General features: G+C 48.2%; 1 protein-coding gene across 1 annotated transcript in view; it reads right to left on the bottom strand.

The window, feature by feature from the left end:
- Positions 1-25,618, bottom strand: part of LOC135057156 (NACHT, LRR and PYD domains-containing protein 12-like) — a 143,977-nt gene that overhangs the window by 41,552 nt on the left and 76,807 nt on the right. Inside the window, exons 4-5 of the mRNA XM_063963055.1 lie at positions 24,532-24,822; positions 4,950-5,003 (exon numbers count right to left, since the gene is read on the bottom strand). Of these exons, the coding sequence (XP_063819125.1) occupies positions 4,950-5,003; positions 24,532-24,822 (345 nt within the window). The remainder of the gene's footprint in view (positions 1-4,949; positions 5,004-24,531; positions 24,823-25,618) is intronic.

The following is a 25,618-nucleotide window of genomic DNA, read 5'->3' as shown; positions in this document are numbered from 1 at the left end:
CGTCAGGGGAGCTGTTACCATCAGTCTGCTAATCTTGTCACTTTTATAACCCATAAACACTTAAAAACCGTGCTCACCTGTCTCTTCGTTCTTAATCATCCCCGCCAACTGGAGTTGAAAGGCGCGCTCGCCCTTCCGCCCGGATACCGCGGCGCCTAGCTCTGACGTCATCCGGCTCAGTCCCCTGCTAGCGGGCCACTCCCAGCATTTTCCTCCGTCGCCTAGGTAACGGAGGACACCATCTCCCTGCGTCACATGATCGTGACGCGAGTCCAGTATTCCCCGCCCTGTTAGCGAATGGAGGTAAGCTGGTTGGTCCGTCCCCGCAAGGGATCCGCCTGTCATGACGTCTACCGCCGGCCTCCTCGTCTCCCAGCAACCGAGCTGCATCGCCTTCCCACACCTGTAGCAGGGAATCAAAAGAAACATAGTGTATCTACATATGAAAACCTATTCTATCATTAAACTATATGCCCCCCCAAAAAACTGTCCAACTCTGACATATAACGGGTATTCATAAATTATTTATATTAGAAGGGATTATCTACTTGGTTTGTCCTTAGGAGCCACAAGTATTATTTAATCGATTTTTTAAAAGAATATTTTTTTTTTTTTTACTAACTACAATAATATGGAGAGATCAGTGCATGTTTTTAGGTTGGAAGGGGTGTGAAAGTGTTAAAATTCCTGAAAAAAAATGCGTGGGGTTCCCCCTCCTCAGCATAACCAGCCTCAGGCTCTTTGAGCCGGTCCTGGTTGTAAAAATACGGGGGAGGGAAATGACAGGGGTTCCCCGTATTTTAACAATCAGCACTGGGCTCTGCGCCTGATCCTGGTGCCAAAAATATGGGGGACAAAACACGTAGGGGTCCCCCCTATTTTTCACACCAGCACCGGGCTCCACTAGCCAGAGAGATAATGCCACAGCCGGGTGACACTTTTATATTGGTCCCTGCAGCCGTGGCATTAAATCCCCAACTAGCCACCCCTTAAATCAAGGGGTCCCCTCCTCCAGCCACCCAAGGGCCAGGGGTGAAGTCCGAGGCTGTCCCCCCATCCAAGGGCGGAATATTGTTTTTTTGTTGCAGAACTCCAAGTCCCAGCAAGCCTCCCCCGCAAGCTGGTGATGTCAATCAGGCAGAGGCGATCGCAGCCCAGCTATGGCCTTCGGCCGTCTGGCATGCGCCGGCGCACTACAGCATTGGCGCATGCACAGTGGGTACCCGTTTGCTCGGCTGCAATAAAAAGCAGCGAGCGAACGGGTCAGAATGACCCCTATATTCTGTGTGTAATAGCGTCTCTATCTGCATCCAAATTAAACGTTATGCAAATGTTGTATTCAAATACAGTCGCAGTCATATACAGACTATAGGCATGCTGCATATATTTTTAATCAGCAGAAGCTGCTTGTGCGTCCTAGTACATTACTTTGCACATAAGATGCATTATTGCAGAAAAAATGCAAAGAGTTTCATCGCTACTGCGTCCCGCTGCAGCATGATGTTACTTCAAGGGCTGGTTAGCATTCCTGCAGCAAAGATATAAAAGAGAACATCTGCAGATTGTCTTAGAATCTCCAATGCACACAAAAAAAGCACAGTTCAGATTTCTACACAGCTTGGCATAGTGGTATCAGCGATGGTTGCCATGCCCGTGAGCTAGGGTTTGATAGCTGCAAAGGACACACTTGTATTTTATATCTGTGTAAAGTTTAGCACCTGCAGTTTTTTTTTATTTTGCCAAAACAAGTCCCGTCATACTTTGTATACAGTCTCAGACTTGCACACAGATATACAGTCAAAATTAGAAAAAAAACTGTAGATGCTACTTATTACACAAATATACAAGTGTGACTTTTCAAATTATGATAGTCTTATCTTTATGAGACTGAGCAATGGACCATTGCTTTAACGCGTAAGTTTGCATCTGTATACACTAGTTTTATTTATTGTTTAATGGGGGGGGGGGGTTTGGTCCCCACAGAGAATAAATATTTACTACAGCGTCCCTTTATTTACAATACACTATACACTTCAAGTTTCTGATTGACTCTCTCTGTCTGACCATTGGTCTGTGTGTATAACATTACAGTGATCACTGTCCTTTTGCCAGGGCTTGCTAAGAGTACACTATTACAGTTTGTTTACTGTACAGTATATCCATCCGCTGCTATTCACACTACAGTACTGGATTAGTGGAGCATTAGCCACCCAGTGGTGAAGATGTGTATTGCATGCTGTGTATGTTGTCGCACCTCAACAAGCCTCTCCGTGCAACACCTCAACAACCTGAGCTATAGGAAAGGTGTTAAAAATACTCTGTTTAGGTGGAGAAACTGCAATGATGAGGGAGGCTCCATCTGTATAATAGATTGTACTGGTTTGTTATAGTATATCTTGTTAAGCATTAATACCACCATGCTGTTACTTGAGAATGTGTGTTTTGTAGCAATGGCATGCTGGGATGTGTGGTTACATTGCAATCTGGTTTTGTCATGGTTCGTATAACATGGACAGCATGCAATACACTGTGTTGGTTTTTGAAAGGCTGGAATAAATTGATTCTAGGCCTGAATAAGTTAGTATAATGGAGGATGTGTTTATTTTCAATGGTACAGACTGAGATTGGTATATAATTACTGGCTACATTATTTAGCATAGCCAGCATACAATATGTTCTGGTTATTGAGGTACGGTATTGTAATTTAATTGTGGATACATGTGTTAGAGATGGATAGTGAAATCAGTGTATATGTATTTTACACTGTTTCTGTAAATTTATACTTTACCAAGATGGCTGCTGCCATCTGTTTTCCCCACACACACACACACACACACACACACACACACACACAACCAAAAATCTATACTCCCTTTAGATGTTTCTTCAATATATGTTCTACAGCATGTATTAATCAGTCTAGGATTTGAATAAGTCTGTGATTTTCTGCAGTGCATTTATTTATTTTATTTATTAGCAGTTTCTTATATAGCGCAGCATATTCCATTGCACTTTACAATTAGAACAACAGTAATAGAACAAAACTGGGTAACAACAGACAGCCATAGAGGTAGGAAGGCCCTGCTCACAAGCGCATGAAGTAATATTTCCCCAGTAATATGTGTATTATACACACACACACACACACACACACACACACACACACACACACACACACACACACACACACTTCTCACATGTGTCATTCATACTATTTCATTCTTATATAGTTTAAACTTGTGAAAATATTATGTGTTGATGACTTACATTGTATTTGACTGATACTGTTTAATGATTAATGTGAACTTTAGGACTATTAATTGTTTATGGAAATACATTCCTATGTTTTACATTCTATATAACTGGCGTGCATTCATTTCATGAATAGACTATTCCTAATGACTTAAAGGAATATTTCTAGATACAATCTTTTGTGAGTATGTTATTAAAAGGTACATAATTAATTAGTGATTCATTATTATAAATCACTAAATGGTTAAATTATACATTTGTTTCGAAAATATGAGCTAAGTAATATAATGTGAGGAATAGGAACAGGAGAGGGAGAAACACCTTATCAACCCCCGCATTCCAAAATAGTTTGTGTTCTTTCTGCTTTGCATCCAGTTGATTATCAGCCCTACATGTGCATTGGTCTGTGTGTGATGGGAAATGTGCTATAGAATATGCTGGACTGACAGAAGACTCATGTTATACCATCTGTGTTTTGGGGCATAAGCCACAGTGCAGTCCTCTGGTGTAGCAATGAGACGTGGGGCCCTGCTGTGCACAGTATTGTTACACTGATTCCCAACCAATGTGTCAGGTCACTTTTCCGTTTTACGATACCAGGCTGAGGGCCTCATTCACAGTCGCTCACAATGCCAAAGTTAAGAGTTGGGCGATTGTTAACGACTGCGCATGCGTGAAAATCCATAAAACCTCCTACGGTGTATGTGTTACCCAGTGTGTGCACACAGAGGCGTTGTTGCCATTGATTGATGCATGGCATCAGAGGTGTATTAGAAAAGTGCTGTGTCCTGGGCAGTGACTGGGAGGAGGGAAAGTGAAGTGATTGCTCAGTCAGTCACTGTGGCGGCCACACTCAGATGAACAATCTGCTCCTGCTATAAGGATGGTGAAGGCTACTATCCAGGGGTGTATCTAGGGGTCCAAGTGCTCCAGGCAAAGTAATAGGCTGGTGCCCCCACACAGATACAGTATTTGAAATAAAGAAGGCGTGAGTGATGAAAAAATCCCCAATAAACTGGGGCTTGCACTAGCATTTTGGGGATAATTGGATAGTTTGGGGCGATAATTGGATAGCTTTGGTAATTAACCACAGCTAATTGGATACCACCCAATGTAGCACACATATATACACCTGACACATATAACATTTATCAGCACAGTCTCCTGGTGCATACTACACACATCACATTGTGACTAAGGGGCCCTACTCACTGGCCGACCCGCCGCCGAGCTGCCCGACGGCGGATACGGCCGACGAGCGACCCGGCGGCGAGGGGGGCAGTGACGGGGGGAGTGAAGTTTCTTCACTCCCCCCGTCACCCGTCTGCATTGAAGTGCAGGCTAATATGGACGAGATCGTCCATATTGGCCTGCATGCACAGCCGACGGGAGACCAGCGATGAACGAGCGCGGGGACGCGCATCGTTCATCGCTGGAGTCTCCACACTGAAAGATATGAACGAGTTCTCGTTCATTTATGAACGAGATCGTTCATATCTTTCAGTATATCGGCCAGTGTGTAGGGCCTATAAGATAAAGACTCCCAGCGCTAGCAGAGTCTCATGGGACCTGGTGGCTCACTCCTGATAGCCATCTCGTGCCACATGGTATATAGAGGGTAGATGTACAGTATGAGGACACATCTGTAGATACATATTACATGCTTGTTAAATTACTCAAATAAAATATTTTCCAACCTTCCACTGTTTTATCTGTAGATGTCTTCTCTGAGGTAGCTGGAAAAATAAAACCTGAAACAGAAAACGGGCATTATAGGCAGTAACATAACCGCAGTGTTAGTAATACCGCTTTCACATCGCAAATGCCGGGTCACACCAGGGAACTGGAAACGGCTCCTTCCTGGGTGTGACCAGGCATTGGACCCTTTTCAACTGGCTTCCCAAGCCAGCAATATGCCAGGTCGGGTTGCCATTGGGGAAGGGGTCTGCGGTGGCATCGGGGGTGGGTGTGGAGGCAGCGCTGGGAGATTAGAACATTTGCACGCGTCCTCTGCCTATACTGTGAATTGGTCCCGGGTCGCATCAACCCAACAACCCGTTCACACTGCACCTGACCCGGCAATAACCCTTCTTTATTCCAGAGTTGAATTTCTGGGTCAGGTGACCCGGGAATTCGGGAATGACCCTTTTCCCACCACACAGGGACCCATGTCAGCTTGGCAATATACGGGTTCGATACCCGGTTATTTGTGTGGTGTGAAAGGGGTATTAGTAAAATCACTCAGGATTTTGATAACCAGAAAAAAGTGATAAGGCAGCAGGTGATCCGTGTTATGCAGCACAATGAGGTCACGCCATTTACACATACTGCCCACTGTAACCTATAGTGACATCATTCAGGAGTTATGTGATAATGGGGCATTACAGTATATTTGTGGTAAATCCCCCAAAACACCCATTTCTATGAGGGCTGCTGCACTGACAAGTCTACCAAGCATTCCAGAGCTTAGCCCTGCCCACTAACACCTTCTGATAGCATTAACCTATAGCAGCCTATGGACTATCTTTTTCATATATCCCAACTCTTGAATGACTAGATGTAGGATCTGCTGCGCCGTAGCGGGCTTCAGGAGAAGGGGACTCAACAGAAGGGTGGTGTCTCAACACATAGCCCCCATTCTCATCATTTTGGGGGGGGGGGGTGCCCAGCGCTCCCTGAGCAACTGGGCAGCCCCACTTAACTCCCTGCACTGTTTAGATGCCATGCACATGAGCACCGCATCTAATTCAGTGATCACTGGTTGATTGCAGAGCAGAACAGCGATGATCACTGGCTCTCCCAACTGCCCCACTGCTGGCGAGACACTGCGACCCGAATCAGGACAGTTAAGAGGTATGCTTTTGGGATTAGAATAATTGCCCTGTGTGTGATGTGTCCTCCTGCAGTCAGTATACGAGGAAGTGCACAGTGACTGTCCTGTGTGTGATGTGTCCTCCTGCAGTCAGTATAAGAGGAAGTGCACAGTGACTATCCTGTGTGTGATGTGTCCTCCTGCAGTCAGTATAAGAGGAAGTGCACAGTGACTGTCCTGTGTGTGATGTGTCCTCCTGCAGTCAGTATAAGAGGAAGTGCACAGTGACTGTCCTGTGTGTGATATGTCCTCCTGCAGTCATTATAAGAGGAAGTGCACAGTGACTGTTCTGTGTGTGATGTGACTTCCTGCAGTCAGTATAAGAAGTGCACAGTGACTGTCCTGTGTGTGATGTGTCCTCCTGCAGTCAGTATAAGAGGAAGTGCACAGTGACTGTCCTGAGTGTGATGTGTCCTCCTGCAGTCAGTATAAGAGGAGGTGCACAGTGACTGTCCTGAGTGTGATGTGTCCTCCTGCAGTCAGTATAAGAGAAAGCCTACAGTGACTGTCCTGTGTGTGATGTGTCCTCCTGCAGTCAGTATAAGAGGAAGTGCACAGTGACTGTCCTGTGTGTGATGTGTCCTCCTGCAGTCAGTATAAGAGGAAGTGCACAGTGACTGTCCTGTGTGTGATATGTCCTCCTGCAGTCATTATAAGAGGAAGTGCACAGTGACTGTTCTGTGTGTGATGTGACTTCCTGCAGTCAGTATAAGAAGTGCACAGTGACTGTCCTGTGTGTGATGTGTCCTCCTGCAGTCAGTATAAGAGGAAGTGCACAGTGACTGTCCTGAGTGTGATGTGTCCTCCTGCAGTCAGTATAAGAGGAGGTGCACAGTGACTGTCCTGAGTGTGATGTGTCCTCCTGCAGTCAGTATAAGAGAAAGCCTACAGTGACTGTCCTGTGTGTGATGTGTCCTCCTGCAGTCAGTATAAGAGGAAGTGCACAGTGACTGTCCTGTGTGTGATGTGTCCTCCTGCAGTCAGTATAAGAGGAAGTGCACAGTGACTGTCCTGTGTGTGATGTGTCCTCCTGCAGTCAGTATAAGAGGAAGTGCACAGTGACTGTCCTGTGTGTGATGTGTCCTCCTGCAGTCAGTATAAGAGGAAGTGCACAGTGACTGTCCTGTGTGATGTGTCCTCCTGCAGTCAGTATAAGAGGAAGTGCACAGTGACTGTCCTGTGTGTGATGTGTCCTCCTGCAGTCAGTATAAGAGGAAGTGCACAGTGACTGTCCTGTGTGTGATGTGTCCTCCTGCAGTCAGTATAAGAGGAAGTGCACAGTGACTGTCCTGAGTGTGATGTGTCCTCCTGCAGTCAGTATAAGAGGAAGTGCACAGTGACTGTCCTGTGTGTGATGTGTCCTCCTGCAGTCAGTATAAGAGGAAGTGCACAGTGACTGTCCTGTGTTTTATGTGTCCTCCTGCAGTCAGTATAAGAGGAAACGCACAGTGACTGTCCTGTGTGATGTGTCCTCCTGCAGTCAGTATAAGAGGAAGTGCACAGTGACTGTCCTGTGTGTGATGTGTCCTCCTGCAGTCAGTATAAGAGGAAGTGCACAGTGACTGTCCTGAGTGTGATGTGTCCTCCTGCAGTCAGTATAAGAGGAAGTGCACAGTGACTGTCCTGTGTGATGTGTCCTCCTGCAGTCAGTATAAGAGGAAGTGCACAGTGACTGTCCTGTGTGTGATGTATCCTCCTGCAGTCAGTATAAGAGGAAGTGCACAGTGACTGTCCTGTGTGTGATGTGTCCTCCTGCAGTCAGTATAAGAGGAAGTGCACAGTGACTGTCCTGTGTGTGATGTGTCCTCCTGCAGTCAGTATAAGAGGAAGTGCACAGTGACTGTCCTGTGTGTGATGTGTCCTCCTGCAGTCAGTATAAGAGGAAGTGCACAGTGACTGTCCTGTGTGTGATGTGTCCTCCTGTAGTCAGTATAAGAGGAAGTGCACAGTGACTGTCCTGTGTGTGATGTGTCCTCCTGCAGTCAGTATAAGAGGAAGTGCACAGTGACTGTCCTGTGTGTGATGTGTCCTCCTGCAGTCAGTATAAGAGTAAGAGCACAGTGACTGTCCTGTGTGTGATGTGTCCTCCTGCAGTCAGTAAAAGAGTAAGAGCACAGTGACTGTCCTGTGTGTGATGTGTCCTCCTGCAGTCAGTGTAAGAGGAAGTGCACAGTGACTGTCCTGTGTGTGATGTGTCCTCCTGCAGTCAGTATAAGAGGAAGTGCACAGTGACTGTCCTGTGTGTGATGTGTCCTCCTGCAGTCAGTATAAGAGGAAGTGCACAGTGACTGTCCTGTGTGTGATGTGTCCTCCTGCAGTCAGTATAAGAGGAAGTGCACAGTGACTGTCCTGAGTGTGATGTGTCCTCCTGCAGTCAGTATAAGAGGAAGTGCACAGTGACTGTCCTGAGTGTGATGTGTCCTCCTGCAGTCAGTATAAGAGAAAGCCTACAGTGACTGTCCTGTGTGTGATGTGTCCTCCTGCAGTCAGTATAAGAGGAAGTGCACAGTGACTGTCCTGAGTGTGATGTGTCCTCCTGCAGTCAGTATAAGAGAAAGCCTACAGTGACTGTCCTGTGTGTGATGTGTCCTCCTGCAGTCAGTATAAGAGGAAGTGCACAGTGACTGTCCTGTGTGTGATGTGTCCTCCTGCAGTCAGTATAAGAGGAAGTGCACAGTGACTGTCCTGAGTGTGATGTGTCCTCCTGCAGTCAGTATAAGAGGAAGTGCACAGTGACTGTCCTGAGTGTGATGTGTCCTCCTGCAGTCAGTATAAGAGAAAGCCTACAGTGACTGTCCTGTGTGTGATGTGTCCTCCTGCAGTCAGTATAAGAGGAAGTGCACAGTGACTGTCCTGTGTGATGTGTCCTCCTGCAGTCAGTATAAGAGGAAGTGCACAGTGACTGTCCTGTGTGTGATGTGTCCTCCTGCAGTCAGTATAAGAGGAAGTGCACAGTGACTGTCCTGTGTGTGATGTGTCCTCCTGCAGTCAGTATAAGAGGAAGTGCACAGTGACTGTCCTGAGTGTGATGTGTCCTCCTGCAGTCAGTATAAGAGGAAGTGCACAGTGACTGTCCTGTGTGATGTGTCCTCCTGCAGTCAGTATAAGAGGAAGTGCACAGTGACTGTCCTGTGTGTGATGTGTCCTCCTGCAGTCAGTATAAGAGGAAGTGCACAGTGACTGTCCTGTGTGTGATGTGTCCTCCTGCAGTCAGTATAAGAGGAAGTGCACAGTGACTGTCCTGTGTGTGATGTGTCCTCCTGCAGTCAGTATAAGAGGAAGTGCACAGTGACTGTCCTGTGTGTGATGTGTCCTCCTGCAGTCAGTATAAGAGGAAGTGCACAGTGACTGTCCTGTGTGTGATGTGTCCTCCTGCAGTCAGTATAAGAGGATGTGCACAGTGACTGTCCTGTGTGTGACGTGTCCTCCTGCAGTCAGTATAAGAGGAAGTGCACAGTGACTGTACTGTGTGTGATGTGTCCTCATGTAGTCAGTATTACAGGAAGTGCACAGTGACTGTCCTGTGTGTGATGTGTCCTCCTGCAGTCAGTATAAGAGGAAGTGCACAGTGACTGTCCTGAGTGTGATGTGTCCTCCTGCAGTCAGTATAAGAGGAAGTGCACAGTGACTGTCCTGAGTGTGATGTGTCCTCCTGCAGTCAGTATAAGAGAAAGCCTACAGTGACTGTCCTGTGTGTGATGTGTCCTCCTGCAGTCAGTATAAGAGGAAGTGCACAGTGACTGTCCTGAGTGTGATGTGTCCTCCTGCAGTCAGTATAAGAGAAAGCCTACAGTGACTGTCCTGTGTGTGATGTGTCCTCCTGCAGTCAGTATAAGAGGAAGTGCACAGTGACTGTCCTGTGTGTGATGTGTCCTCCTGCAGTCAGTATAAGAGGAAGTGCACAGTGACTGTCCTGTGTGTGATATGTCCTCCTGCAGTCATTATAAGAGGAAGTGCACAGTGACTGTTCTGTGTGTGATGTGACTTCCTGCAGTCAGTATAAGAAGTGCACAGTGACTGTCCTGTGTGTGATGTGTCCTCCTGCAGTCAGTATAAGAGGAAGTGCACAGTGACTGTCCTGAGTGTGATGTGTCCTCCTGCAGTCAGTATAAGAGGAGGTGCACAGTGACTGTCCTGAGTGTGATGTGTCCTCCTGCAGTCAGTATAAGAGAAAGCCTACAGTGACTGTCCTGTGTGTGATGTGTCCTCCTGCAGTCAGTATAAGAGGAAGTGCACAGTGACTGTCCTGTGTGTGATGTGTCCTCCTGCAGTCAGTATAAGAGGAAGTGCACAGTGACTGTCCTGTGTGTGATGTGTCCTCCTGCAGTCAGTATAAGAGGAAGTGCACAGTGACTGTCCTGTGTGTGATGTGTCCTCCTGCAGTCAGTATAAGAGGAAGTGCACAGTGACTGTCCTGTGTGATGTGTCCTCCTGCAGTCAGTATAAGAGGAAGTGCACAGTGACTGTCCTGTGTGTGATGTGTCCTCCTGCAGTCAGTATAAGAGGAAGTGCACAGTGACTGTCCTGTGTGTGATGTGTCCTCCTGCAGTCAGTATAAGAGGAAGTGCACAGTGACTGTCCTGAGTGTGATGTGTCCTCCTGCAGTCAGTATAAGAGGAAGTGCACAGTGACTGTCCTGTGTGTGATGTGTCCTCCTGCAGTCAGTATAAGAGGAAGTGCACAGTGACTGTCCTGTGTTTTATGTGTCCTCCTGCAGTCAGTATAAGAGGAAACGCACAGTGACTGTCCTGTGTGATGTGTCCTCCTGCAGTCAGTATAAGAGGAAGTGCACAGTGACTGTCCTGTGTGTGATGTGTCCTCCTGCAGTCAGTATAAGAGGAAGTGCACAGTGACTGTCGTGAGTGTGATGTGTCCTCCTGCAGTCAGTATAAGAGGAAGTGCACAGTGACTGTCCTGTGTGATGTGTCCTCCTGCAGTCAGTATAAGAGGAAGTGCACAGTGACTGTCCTGTGTGTGATGTATCCTCCTGCAGTCAGTATAAGAGGAAGTGCACAGTGACTGTCCTGTGTGTGATGTGTCCTCCTGCAGTCAGTATAAGAGGAAGTGCACAGTGACTGTCCTGTGTGTGATGTGTCCTCCTGCAGTCAGTATAAGAGGAAGTGCACAGTGACTGTCCTGAGTGTGATGTGTCCTCCTGCAGTCAGTATAAGAGGAAGTGCACAGTGACTGTCCTGAGTGTGATGTGTCCTCCTGCAGTCAGTATAAGAGAAAGCCTACAGTGACTGTCCTGTGTGTGATGTGTCCTCCTGCAGTCAGTATAAGAGGAAGTGCACAGTGACTGTCCTGAGTGTGATGTGTCCTCCTGCAGTCAGTATAAGAGAAAGCCTACAGTGACTGTCCTGTGTGTGATGTGTCCTCCTGCAGTCAGTATAAGAGGAAGTGCACAGTGACTGTCCTGTGTGTGATGTGTCCTCCTGCAGTCAGTATAAGAGGAAGTGCACAGTGACTGTCCTGTGTGTGATATGTCCTCCTGCAGTCATTATAAGAGGAAGTGCACAGTGACTGTTCTGTGTGTGATGTGACTTCCTGCAGTCAGTATAAGAAGTGCACAGTGACTGTCCTGTGTGTGATGTGTCCTCCTGCAGTCAGTATAAGAGGAAGTGCACAGTGACTGTCCTGAGTGTGATGTGTCCTCCTGCAGTCAGTATAAGAGGAGGTGCACAGTGACTGTCCTGAGTGTGATGTGTCCTCCTGCAGTCAGTATAAGAGAAAGCCTACAGTGACTGTCCTGTGTGTGATGTGTCCTCCTGCAGTCAGTATAAGAGGAAGTGCACAGTGACTGTCCTGTGTGTGATGTGTCCTCCTGCAGTCAGTATAAGAGGAAGTGCACAGTGACTGTCCTGTGTGTGATGTGTCCTCCTGCAGTCAGTATAAGAGGAAGTGCACAGTGACTGTCCTGTGTGTGATGTGTCCTCCTGCAGTCAGTATAAGAGGAAGTGCACAGTGACTGTCCTGTGTGATGTGTCCTCCTGCAGTCAGTATAAGAGGAAGTGCACAGTGACTGTCCTGTGTGTGATGTGTCCTCCTGCAGTCAGTATAAGAGGAAGTGCACAGTGACTGTCCTGTGTGTGATGTGTCCTCCTGCAGTCAGTATAAGAGGAAGTGCACAGTGACTGTCCTGAGTGTGATGTGTCCTCCTGCAGTCAGTATAAGAGGAAGTGCACAGTGACTGTCCTGTGTGTGATGTGTCCTCCTGCAGTCAGTATAAGAGGAAGTGCACAGTGACTGTCCTGTGTTTTATGTGTCCTCCTGCAGTCAGTATAAGAGGAAACGCACAGTGACTGTCCTGTGTGATGTGTCCTCCTGCAGTCAGTATAAGAGGAAGTGCACAGTGACTGTCCTGTGTGTGATGTGTCCTCCTGCAGTCAGTATAAGAGGAAGTGCACAGTGACTGTCGTGAGTGTGATGTGTCCTCCTGCAGTCAGTATAAGAGGAAGTGCACAGTGACTGTCCTGTGTGATGTGTCCTCCTGCAGTCAGTATAAGAGGAAGTGCACAGTGACTGTCCTGTGTGTGATGTATCCTCCTGCAGTCAGTATAAGAGGAAGTGCACAGTGACTGTCCTGTGTGTGATGTGTCCTCCTGCAGTCAGTATAAGAGGAAGTGCACAGTGACTGTCCTGTGTGTGATGTGTCCTCCTGCAGTCAGTATAAGAGGAAGTGCACAGTGACTGTCCTGTGTGTGATGTGTCCTCCTGCAGTCAGTATAAGAGGAAGTGCACAGTGACTGTCCTGTGTGTGATGTGTCCTCCTGTAGTCAGTATAAGAGGAAGTGCACAGTGACTGTCCTGTGTGTGATGTGTCCTCCTGCAGTCAGTATAAGAGGAAGTGCACAGTGACTGTCCTGTGTGTGATGTGTCCTCCTGCAGTCAGTATAAGAGTAAGAGCACAGTGACTGTCCTGTGTGTGATGTGTCCTCCTGCAGTCAGTAAAAGAGTAAGAGCACAGTGACTGTCCTGTGTGTGATGTGTCCTCCTGCAGTCAGTGTAAGAGGAAGTGCACAGTGACTGTCCTGTGTGTGATGTGTCCTCCTGCAGTCAGTATAAGAGGAAGTGCACAGTGACTGTCCTGTGTGATGTGTCCTCCTGCAGTCAGTATAAGAGGAAGTGCACAGTGACTGTCCTGTGTGTGATGTGTCCTCCTGCAGTCAGTATAAGAGGAAGTGCACAGTGACTGTCCTGAGTGTGATGTGTCCTCCTGCAGTCAGTATAAGAGGAAGTGCACAGTGACTGTCCTGAGTGTGATGTGTCCTCCTGCAGTCAGTATAAGAGAAAGCCTACAGTGACTGTCCTGTGTGTGATGTGTCCTCCTGCAGTCAGTATAAGAGGAAGTGCACAGTGACTGTCCTGAGTGTGATGTGTCCTCCTGCAGTCAGTATAAGAGGAAGTGCACAGTGACTGTCCTGAGTGTGATGTGTCCTCCTGCAGTCAGTATAAGAGAAAGCCTACAGTGACTGTTCTGTGTGTGATGTGACTTCCTGCAGTCAGTATAAGAAGTGCACAGTGACTGTCCTGTGTGTGATGTGTCCTCCTGCAGTCAGTATAAGAGGAAGTGCACAGTGACTGTCCTGAGTGTGATGTGTCCTCCTGCAGTCAGTATAAGAGGAGGTGCACAGTGACTGTCCTGAGTGTGATGTGTCCTCCTGCAGTCAGTATAAGAGAAAGCCTACAGTGACTGTCCTGTGTGTGATGTGTCCTCCTGCAGTCAGTATAAGAGGAAGTGCACAGTGACTGTCCTGTGTGTGATGTGTCCTCCTGCAGTCAGTATAAGAGGAAGTGCACAGTGACTGTCCTGTGTGTGATATGTCCTCCTGCAGTCATTATAAGAGGAAGTGCACAGTGACTGTTCTGTGTGTGATGTGACTTCCTGCAGTCAGTATAAGAAGTGCACAGTGACTGTCCTGTGTGTGATGTGTCCTCCTGCAGTCAGTATAAGAGGAAGTGCACAGTGACTGTCCTGAGTGTGATGTGTCCTCCTGCAGTCAGTATAAGAGGAGGTGCACAGTGACTGTCCTGAGTGTGATGTGTCCTCCTGCAGTCAGTATAAGAGAAAGCCTACAGTGACTGTCCTGTGTGTGATGTGTCCTCCTGCAGTCAGTATAAGAGGAAGTGCACAGTGACTGTCCTGTGTGTGATGTGTCCTCCTGCAGTCAGTATAAGAGGAAGTGCACAGTGACTGTCCTGTGTGTGATGTGTCCTCCTGCAGTCAGTATAAGAGGAAGTGCACAGTGACTGTCCTGTGTGTGATGTGTCCTCCTGCAGTCAGTATAAGAGGAAGTGCACAGTGACTGTCCTGTGTGATGTGTCCTCCTGCAGTCAGTATAAGAGGAAGTGCACAGTGACTGTCCTGTGTGTGATGTGTCCTCCTGCAGTCAGTATAAGAGGAAGTGCACAGTGACTGTCCTGTGTGTGATGTGTCCTCCTGCAGTCAGTATAAGAGGAAGTGCACAGTGACTGTCCTGAGTGTGATGTGTCCTCCTGCAGTCAGTATAAGAGGAAGTGCACAGTGACTGTCCTGTGTGTGATGTGTCCTCCTGCAGTCAGTATAAGAGGAAGTGCACAGTGACTGTCCTGTGTTTTATGTGTCCTCCTGCAGTCAGTATAAGAGGAAACGCACAGTGACTGTCCTGTGTGATGTGTCCTCCTGCAGTCAGTATAAGAGGAAGTGCACAGTGACTGTCCTGTGTGTGATGTGTCCTCCTGCAGTCAGTATAAGAGGAAGTGCACAGTGACTGTCCTGAGTGTGATGTGTCCTCCTGCAGTCAGTATAAGAGGAAGTGCACAGTGACTGTCCTGTGTGATGTGTCCTCCTGCAGTCAGTATAAGAGGAAGTGCACAGTGACTGTCCTGTGTGTGATGTATCCTCCTGCAGTCAGTATAAGAGGAAGTGCACAGTGACTGTCCTGTGTGTGATGTGTCCTCCTGCAGTCAGTATAAGAGGAAGTGCACAGTGACTGTCCTGTGTGTGATGTGTCCTCCTGCAGTCAGTATAAGAGGAAGTGCACAGTGACTGTCCTGTGTGTGATGTGTCCTCCTGCAGTCAGTATAAGAGGAAGTGCACAGTGACTGTCCTGTGTGTGATGTGTCCTCCTGTAGTCAGTATAAGAGGAAGTGCACAGTGACTGTCCTGTGTGTGATGTGTCCTCCTGCAGTCAGTATAAGAGGAAGTGCACAGTGACTGTCCTGTGTGTGATGTGTCCTCCTGCAGTCAGTATAAGAGTAAGAGCACAGTGACTGTCCTGTGTGTGATGTGTCCTCCTGCAGTCAGTAAAAGAGTAAGAGCACAGTGACTGTCCTGTGTGTGATGTGTCCTCCTGCAGTCAGTGTAAGAGGAAGTGCACAGTGACTGTCCTGTGTGTGATGTGTCCTCCTGCAGTCAGTATAAGAGGAAGTGCACAGTGACTGTCCTGTGTGTGATGTGTCCTCCTGCAGTCAGTATAAGAGGAAGTGCACAGTGACTGTCCTGTGTGTGATGTGTCCTCCTGCAGTCAGTATAAGAGGAAGTGCACAGTGACTGTCCTGAGTGTGATGTGTCCTCCTGCAGTCAGTATAAGAGGAAGTGCACAGTGACTGTCCTGAGTGTGATGTGTCCTCCTGCAGTCAGTATAAGAGAAAGCCTACAGTGACTGTCCTGTGTGTGATGTGTCCTCCTGCAGTCAGTATAAGAGGAAGTGCACAGTGACTGTCCTGAGTGTGATGTGTCCTCCTGCAGTCAGTATAAGAGAAAGCCTACAGTGACTGTCCTGTGTGTGATGTGTCCTCCTGCAGTCAGTATAAGAGGAAGTGCACAGTGACTGTCCTGTGTGTGATGTGTCCTCCTGCAGTCAGTATAAGAGGAAGTGCACAGTGACTGTCCTGAGTGTGATGTGTCCTCCTGCAGTCAGTATAAGAGGAAGTGCACAGTGACTGTCCTGAGTGTGATGTGTCCTCCTGCAGTCAGTATAAGAGAAAGCCTACAGTGACTGTCCTGTGTGTGATGTGTCCTCCTGCAGTCAGTATAAGAGGAAGTGCACAGTGACTGTCCTGTGTGATGTGTCCTCCTGCAGTCAGTATAAGAGGAAGTGCACAGTGACTGTCCTGTGTGTGATGTGTCCTCCTGCAGTCAGTATAAGAGGAAGTGCACAGTGACTGTCCTGTGTGTGATGTGTCCTCCTGCAGTCAGTATAAGAGGAAGTGCACAGTGACTGTCCTGAGTGTGATGTGTCCTCCTGCAGTCAGTATAAGAGGAAGTGCACAGTGACTGTCCTGTGTGATGTGTCCTCCTGCAGTCAGTATAAGAGGAAGTGCACAGTGACTGTCCTGTGTGTGATGTGTCCTCCTGCAGTCAGTATAAGAGGAAGTGCACAGTGACTGTCCTGTGTGTGATGTGTCCTCCTGCAGTCAGTATAAGAGGAAGTGCACAGTGACTGTCCTGTGTGTGATGTGTCCTCCTGCAGTCAGTATAAGAGGAAGTGCACAGTGACTGTCCTGTGTGTGATGTGTCCTCCTGCAGTCAGTATAAGAGGAAGTGCACAGTGACTGTCCTGTGTGTGATGTGTCCTCCTGCAGTCAGTATAAGAGGATGTGCACAGTGACTGTCCTGTGTGTGACGTGTCCTCCTGCAGTCAGTATAAGAGGAAGTGCACAGTGACTGTACTGTGTGTGATGTGTCCTCATGTAGTCAGTATTACAGGAAGTGCACAGTGACTGTCCTGTGTGTGATGTGTCCTCCTGCAGTCAGTATAAGAGGAAGTGCACAGTGACTGTCCTGAGTGTGATGTGTCCTCCTGCAGTCAGTATAAGAGGAAGTGCACAGTGACTGTCCTGAGTGTGATGTGTCCTCCTGCAGTCAGTATAAGAGAAAGCCTACAGTGACTGTCCTGTGTGTGATGTGTCCTCCTGCAGTCAGTATAAGAGGAAGTGCACAGTGACTGTCCTGAGTGTGATGTGTCCTCCTGCAGTCAGTATAAGAGAAAGCCTACAGTGACTGTCCTGTGTGTGATGTGTCCTCCTGCAGTCAGTATAAGAGGAAGTGCACAGTGACTGTCCTGTGTGTGATGTGTCCTCCTGCAGTCAGTATAAGAGGAAGTGCACAGTGACTGTCCTGTGTGTGATATGTCCTCCTGCAGTCATTATAAGAGGAAGTGCACAGTGACTGTTCTGTGTGTGATGTGACTTCCTGCAGTCAGTATAAGAAGTGCACAGTGACTGTCCTGTGTGTGATGTGTCCTCCTGCAGTCAGTATAAGAGGAAGTGCACAGTGACTGTCCTGAGTGTGATGTGTCCTCCTGCAGTCAGTATAAGAGGAGGTGCACAGTGACTGTCCTGAGTGTGATGTGTCCTCCTGCAGTCAGTATAAGAGAAAGCCTACAGTGACTGTCCTGTGTGTGATGTGTCCTCCTGCAGTCAGTATAAGAGGAAGTGCACAGTGACTGTCCTGTGTGTGATGTGTCCTCCTGCAGTCAGTATAAGAGGAAGTGCACAGTGACTGTCCTGTGTGTGATGTGTCCTCCTGCAGTCAGTATAAGAGGAAGTGCACAGTGACTGTCCTGTGTGTGATGTGTCCTCCTGCAGTCAGTATAAGAGGAAGTGCACAGTGACTGTCCTGTGTGATGTGTCCTCCTGCAGTCAGTATAAGAGGAAGTGCACAGTGACTGTCCTGTGTGTGATGTGTCCTCCTGCAGTCAGTATAAGAGGAAGTGCACAGTGACTGTCCTGTGTGTGATGTGTCCTCCTGCAGTCAGTATAAGAGGAAGTGCACAGTGACTGTCCTGAGTGTGATGTGTCCTCCTGCAGTCAGTATAAGAGGAAGTGCACAGTGACTGTCCTGTGTGTGATGTGTCCTCCTGCAGTCAGTATAAGAGGAAGTGCACAGTGACTGTCCTGTGTTTTATGTGTCCTCCTGCAGTCAGTATAAGAGGAAACGCACAGTGACTGTCCTGTGTGATGTGTCCTCCTGCAGTCAGTATAAGAGGAAGTGCACAGTGACTGTCCTGTGTGTGATGTGTCCTCCTGCAGTCAGTATAAGAGGAAGTGCACAGTGACTGTCGTGAGTGTGATGTGTCCTCCTGCAGTCAGTATAAGAGGAAGTGCACAGTGACTGTCCTGTGTGATGTGTCCTCCTGCAGTCAGTATAAGAGGAAGTGCACAGTGACTGTCCTGTGTGTGATGTATCCTCCTGCAGTCAGTATAAGAGGAAGTGCACAGTGACTGTCCTGTGTGTGATGTGTCCTCCTGCAGTCAGTATAAGAGGAAGTGCACAGTGACTGTCCTGTGTGTGATGTGTCCTCCTGCAGTCAGTATAAGAGGAAGTGCACAGTGACTGTCCTGAGTGTGATGTGTCCTCCTGCAGTCAGTATAAGAGGAAGTGCACAGTGACTGTCCTGAGTGTGATGTGTCCTCCTGCAGTCAGTATAAGAGAAAGCCTACAGTGACTGTCCTGTGTGTGATGTGTCCTCCTGCAGTCAGTATAAGAGGAAGTGCACAGTGACTGTCCTGAGTGTGATGTGTCCTCCTGCAGTCAGTATAAGAGAAAGCCTACAGTGACTGTCCTGTGTGTGATGTGTCCTCCTGCAGTCAGTATAAGAGGAAGTGCACAGTGACTGTCCTGTGTGTGATGTGTCCTCCTGCAGTCAGTATAAGAGGAAGTGCACAGTGACTGTCCTGTGTGTGATATGTCCTCCTGCAGTCATTATAAGAGGAAGTGCACAGTGACTGTTCTGTGTGTGATGTGACTTCCTGCAGTCAGTATAAGAAGTGCACAGTGACTGTCCTGTGTGTGATGTGTCCTCCTGCAGTCAGTATAAGAGGAAGTGCACAGTGACTGTCCTGAGTGTGATGTGTCCTCCTGCAGTCAGTATAAGAGGAGGTGCACAGTGACTGTCCTGAGTGTGATGTGTCCTCCTGCAGTCAGTATAAGAGAAAGCCTACAGTGACTGTCCTGTGTGTGATGTGTCCTCCTGCAGTCAGTATAAGAGGAAGTGCACAGTGACTGTCCTGTGTGTGATGTGTCCTCCTGCAGTCAGTATAAGAGGAAGTGCACAGTGACTGTCCTGTGTGTGATGTGTCCTCCTGCAGTCAGTATAAGAGGAAGTGCACAGTGACTGTCCTGTGTGTGATGTGTCCTCCTGCAGTCAGTATAAGAGGAAGTGCACAGTGACTGTCCTGTGTGATGTGTCCTCCTGCAGTCAGTATAAGAGGAAGTGCACAGTGACTGTCCTGTGTGTGATGTGTCCTCCTGCAGTCAGTATAAGAGGAAGTGCACAGTGACTGTCCTGTGTGTGATGTGTCCTCCTGCAGTCAGTATAAGAGGAAGTGCACAGTGACTGTCCTGAGTGTGATGTGTCCTCCTGCAGTCAGTATAAGAGGAAGTGCACAGTGACTGTCCTGTGTGTGATGTGTCCTCCTGCAGTCAGTATAAGAGGAAGTGCACAGTGACTGTCCTGTGTTTTATGTGTCCTCCTGCAGTCAGTATAAGAGGAAACGCACAGTGACTGTCCTGTGTGATGTGTCCTCCTGCAGTCAGTATAAGAGGAAGTGCACAGTGACTGTCCTGTGTGTGATGTGTCCTCCTGCAGTCAGTATAAGAGGAAGTGCACAGTGACTGTCGTGAGTGTGATGTGTCCTCCTGCAGTCAGTATAAGAGGAAGTGCACAGTGACTGTCCTGTGTGATGTGTCCTCCTGCAGTCAGTATAAGAGGAAGTGCACAGTGACTGTCCTGTGTGTGATGTATCCTCCTGCAGTCAGTATAAGAGGAAGTGCACAGTGACTGTCCTGTGTGTGATGTGTCCTCCTGCAGTCAGTATAAGAGGAAGTGCACAGTGACTGTCCTGTGTGTGATGTGTCCTCCTGCAGTCAGTATAAGAGGAAGTGCACAGTGACTGTCCTGTGTGTGATGTGTCCTCCTGCAGTCAGTATAAGAGGAAGTGCACAGTGACTGTCCTGTGTGTGATGTGTCCTCCTGTAGTCAGTATAAGAGGAAGTGCACAGTGACTGTCCTGTGTGTGATGTGTCCTCCTGCAGTCAGTATAAGAGGAAGTGCACAGTGACTGTCCTGTGTGTGATGTGTCCTCCTGCAGTCAGTATAAGAGTAAGAGCACAGTGACTGTCCTGTGTGTGATGTGTCCTCCTGCAGTCAGTAAAAGAGTAAGAGCACAGTGACTGTCCTGTGTGTGATGTGTCCTCCTGCAGTCAGTGTAAGAGGAAGTGCACAGTGACTGTCCTGTGTGTGATGTGTCCTCCTGCAGTCAGTATAAGAGGAAGTGCACAGTGACTGTCCTGTGTGATGTGTCCTCCTGCAGTCAGTATAAGAGGAAGTGCACAGTGACTGTCCTGTGTGTGATGTGTCCTCCTGCAGTCAGTATAAGAGGAAGTGCACAGTGACTGTCCTGAGTGTGATGTGTCCTCCTGCAGTCAGTATAAGAGGAAGTGCACAGTGACTGTCCTGAGTGTGATGTGTCCTCCTGCAGTCAGTATAAGAGAAAGCCTACAGTGACTGTCCTGTGTGTGATGTGTCCTCCTGCAGTCAGTATAAGAGGAAGTGCACAGTGACTGTCCTGTGTGATGTGTCCTCCTGCAGTCAGTATAAGAGGAAGTGCACAGTGACTGTCCTGTGTGTGATGTGTCCTCCTGCAGTCAGTATAAGAGGAAGTGCACAGTGACTGTCCTGTGTGTGATGTGTCCTCCTGCAGTCAGTATAAGAGGAAGTGCACAGTGACTGTCCTGAGTGTGATGTGTCCTCCTGCAGTCAGTATAAGAGGAAGTGCACAGTGACTGTCCTGTGTGATGTGTCCTCCTGCAGTCAGTATAAGAGGAAGTGCACAGTGACTGTCCTGTGTGTGATGTGTCCTCCTGCAGTCAGTATAAGAGGAAGTGCACAGTGACTGTCCTGTGTGTGATGTGTCCTCCTGCAGTCAGTATAAGAGGAAGTGCACAGTGACTGTCCTGTGTGTGATGTGTCCTCCTGCAGTCAGTATAAGAGGAAGTGCACAGTGACTGTCCTGAGTGTGATGTGTCCTCCTGCAGTCAGTATAAGAGTAAGAGCACAGTGACTGTCCTGTGTGTGATGTGTCCTCCTGCAGTCAGTGTAAGAGGAAGTGCACAGTGACTGTCCTGTGTGTGATGTGTCCTCCTGCAGTCAGTATAAGAGGAAGTGCACAGTGACTGTCCTGTGTGTGATGTGTCCTCCTGCAGTCAGTATAAGAGGAAGTGCACAGTGACTGTCCTGTGTGTGATGTGTCCTCCTGCAGTCAGTATAAGAGGAAGTGCACAGTGACTGTCCTGTGTGTGATGTGTCCTCCTGCAGTCAGTATAAGAGGAAGTGCACAGTGACTGTCCTGTGTGTGATGTGTCCTCCTGCAGTCAGTATAAGAGGATGTGCACAGTGACTGTCCTGTGTGTGACGTGTCCTCCTGCAGTCAGTATAAGAGGAAGTGCACAGTGACTGTACTGTGTGTGATGTGTCCTCATGTAGTCAGTATTACAGGAAGTGCACAGTGACTGTCCTGTGTGTGATGTGTCCTCCTGCAGTCAGTATAAGAGGAAGTGCACAGTGACTGTCCTGAGTGTGATGTGTCCTCCTGCAGTCAGTATAAGAGTAAGAGCACAGTGACTGTCCTGTGTGTGATGTGTCCTCCTGCAGTCAGTATAAGAGGAAGTGTACAGTGACTGTCCTGTGTGTTATGTGTCCTCCTGCAGTCAGTATAAGAGGAAGTGCACAGTGACTGTCCTGTGTGTGATGTGTCCTCCTGCAGTCAGTATAAGAGGAAGTGCACAGTGACTGTCCTGTGTGATGTGTCCTCCTGCAGTCAGTATAAGAGGAAGTGCACAGTGACTGTCCTGAGTGTGATGTGTCCTCCTGCAGTCAGTATAAGAGGAAGTGCACAGTGACTGTCCTGTGTGTGATGTGTCCTCCTGCAGTCAGTATAAGAGGAAGTGCACAGTGACTGACCTGTGTGTGATGTGTCCTCCTGCAGTCAGTATAAGAGGAAGTGCACAGTGACTGTCCTGTGTGTGATGTGTTCTCCTGCAGTCAGTATAAGAGGAAGTGCACAGTGACTGTCCTGTGTGTGATGTGTCCTCCTGCAGTCAGTATAAGAGGAAGTGCACAGTGACTGTCCTGTGTGTGATGTGTCCTCATGTAGTCAGTATTACAGGAAGTGCACAGTGACTGTCCTGTGTGTGATGTGTCCTCCTGCAGTCAGTATAAGAGGAAGTGCACAGTGACTGTCCTGTGTGTGATGTATCCTCCTGCAGTCAGTATAAGAGGAAGTGCACAGTGACTGTCCTGTGTGTGATCTGTCCTCCTGCAGTCAGTATAAGAGGAAGTGCACAGTGACTGTCCTGTGTGATGTGTCCTCCTGCAGTCAGTATAAGAGGAAGTGCACAGTGACGGTCCTGAGTGTGATGTGTCCTCCTGCAGTCAGTATAAGAGGAAGTGCACAGTGACTGTCCTGTGTGTGATGTGTCCTCCTGCAGTCAGTATAAGAGGAAGTGCACAGTGACTGACCTGTGTGTGATGTGTCCTCCTGCAGTCAGTATAAGAGGAAGTGCACAGTGACTGTCCTGTGTGTGATGTGTTCTCCTGCAGTCAGTATAAGAGGAAGTGCACAGTGACTGTCCTGTGTGTGATGTGACCTCCTGCAGTCAGTATAAGAGGAAGTGCACAGTAACTGTCCTGTGTGTGATGTGTCCTCCTGCAGTCAGTATAAGAGGAAGTGCACAGTGACTGTCCTGTGTGATGTGTCCTCCTGCAGTCAGTATAAGAGAAAGTACACGGTGACTGTCCTGAGTGTGATGTGTCCTCCTGCAGTCAGTATAAGAGAAAGCGCATAGTGACTGTCCTGTGTGTGATGTGTCCTCCTGCAGTCAGTATAGAGGAAGTGAACAGTGACTGTCCTGTGTGATGTGTCCTCCTGCAGTCAGTATAAGAGGAAGTACACAGTGACTGTCCTGAGTGTGATGTGTCCTCCTGCAGTCAGTATAAGAGAAAGCGCATAGTGACTGTCCTGTGTGTGATGTGTCCTCCTGCAGTCAGTAAAAGAGGTAGTGCAGAGTGACTTTCCTGTGTGTGATGTGTCCTCCTGCAGTCATTATAAGAGGAAGTGCACAGTGACTGTCCTGTGTGTGATGTGTCCTCCTGCAGTCAGTATAAGAGAAAGCGCACAGTGACTGTCCTGTGTGTGATGTGTCCTCCTGCAGTCAGTATAAGAGGAAGTGCACAGTGACTGTCCTGTGTGTGTGATGTGTCCTCCTGCAGTCAGTATAAGAGGAAGTGCACAGTGACTGTCCTGTGTGTAATGTGTCCTCCTGCAGTCAGTAAAGGAGGAAGCGCACAGTGACTGTCCTGTGTGTGATGTGTCCTCCTGCAGTCAGTATAAGAGGAAGTGCACAGTGACTGTCCTGTGTGTGTGATGTGTCCTCCTGCAGTCAATATAAGAGTAAGTGCACAGTGACTGTCCTGTGTGTGATGTGTCCTCCTGCAGTCAGTATAAGAGGAAGTGCACAGTGACTGTCCTGTGTGTGATGTGTCCTCCTGCATTCAGTATAAGAGGAAGTGCACAGTGACTGTCCTGAGTGTGATGTGTCCTCCAGCAGTCAGTATAAGAGGAAGTGCACAGTGACTTTCCTGTGTGTGATGTGTCCTCCTGCAGTCATTATAAGAGGAAGTGCATGGTGACTGTCCTGTGTGACTTGTCCTCCTGTAGTCCGAGCAGTGAAGTGACAGTGGAGAGGAGGTACTGATAGGCTTCAGGTCCTGAATAAACTCTTCTCACATTTTGAGACCCCCAGAACGCTCTCCAACTTTCATAACCACTGAAGGCCTGACTCAGAGTCGCATATACAGTGGGTGCTTTTTTAGCCTCTTTCCATGTTCTAATGAACTGCATATCTCTGCCTACATTCAGAGTCAGCCACATCTATATAATTGTATTGGCTGCATTCATCTACTGGTTAGAGCAATCATTGTCATCGTCAGCACACATATGTTAATGCCCCTCTTCTTGGTACAAGGGAACCAACATGAAGTCTGCCTGTTACCTCAATATGGCACCTTTGGTTAGCCAACATTTGCATCTACACAACCACAGAGCACTAAGCCTACATGTACACCCACCTGCTGCCCAGTTATGCTCTGTCAGCTACAAGTTTAGCTATGACTAAAATCTGAGTAACTCAGAATTTTCTGTAAGTACAGTAAGCTGTATATTCAGGTTGCGGTGCCTGAGCTGTATGCTGTATACTGTGATATTTGTACATGGGCAGAATTGCAGTGTACTGTATACAGGATCAGGCCCTGATTGCTCTCACCATTGTCACCACCACCAGTGATTCTGGGTCATTTTACTCCTACTGTATGTAAACAATTGCTGACAAGTTACATGGCAGGAATTGCCCAATTGGAACTCACCATGTTGTGTCACTTTGTGCTGGAGATCCTCTGCCGGTCCCATAAGGCCAATCAGTTGGAGGACCTGTATGGTCAAATCCAGCACTGCTTCCTCCCCATAAACATCTATGAGAAAGTTCTTTGTGGTAACATAATCAGCAGTTTCCAGGTGCCCGCGTAGGATGGGGCCTCGCCCTCCACTGGAGAAATCAGACAACTTGTCCTTAAACCGTTTGAAGTCATCACGTGTTAGATCTGCCAGAGCCTCATACAGAATGTCTCCAGCCGTCCTGTTCCTCTCATACCGAGCCCCTGCAGAGAACAGAGATACATCATCACCATCTGATTATGAATTTAATCCACTGGCATCAACATAATCCCCACAACTCATGCTAAGTACATGCTTGTCTTCCTTCTGTATCATACCTGCTCTGTCTCCTGGAATGTCTGGGAGAGTTGTCTAGAGCGGCTTCATCTTAAAGTGTGGATCAGCATGAGGTAATATAGAAATCCACAGACTTTACAGATGATCACACACGAATAAAGAACAGGAGAGGCTCTTGCCGCAGGCAAGCAGGATTCTTACTCGGGGCGCCGCATCCTGAAGGGCGCCGCCGCTGCGCTGCCTACCCTCCTGAGTCTCTGCTCCCCGAGTCCCGGATTAGTTTGTATGCTCCGCCTCTTCCCTGTCATTATTACTCCGTTCGGGGCTGGAGATTTGTGCAATGATGCATTTGCGTCATGCCGTCACAACGCAAATGCGTCATTACGTGAAACGCCACCCCCAGCGGAGTACTCATAATGGGGAGGAGGGGGAGCTGCTTGGGAAGCAAGCAAGCTAGTAGGAGGAAGGAGAGATGGGTTGGCGCGGGCTGAAGAGCGGGAAGCGGGATGGAAGAGGACTGCTGCAAACGTAAATATAACTTTCCCTCTCACTATCTCTTTCTTTGTAGAAGGGGACTCTGTCTGCTATAATGTGTAAAATGGGGACTCTTGCCTGCCGTAATGTGTAAAATGGGGACTCTTGCCTGCAGTAGTGTGTAAAATGGGGACTCTTGCCTGCTGCAATGTATAAAATATGGACTCTTGCCTGCTGTAATGTATAAAA

Source organism: Pseudophryne corroboree, chromosome 3 (assembly GCF_028390025.1).
Source record: "Pseudophryne corroboree isolate aPseCor3 chromosome 3, aPseCor3.hap2, whole genome shotgun sequence".
In the NCBI taxonomy this organism is placed as follows: Eukaryota; Metazoa; Chordata; class Amphibia; order Anura; family Myobatrachidae; genus Pseudophryne; species Pseudophryne corroboree.
Note: the sequence above shows the minus strand (reverse complement) of the source record. Positions and strands in the feature narration are given on the sequence as shown.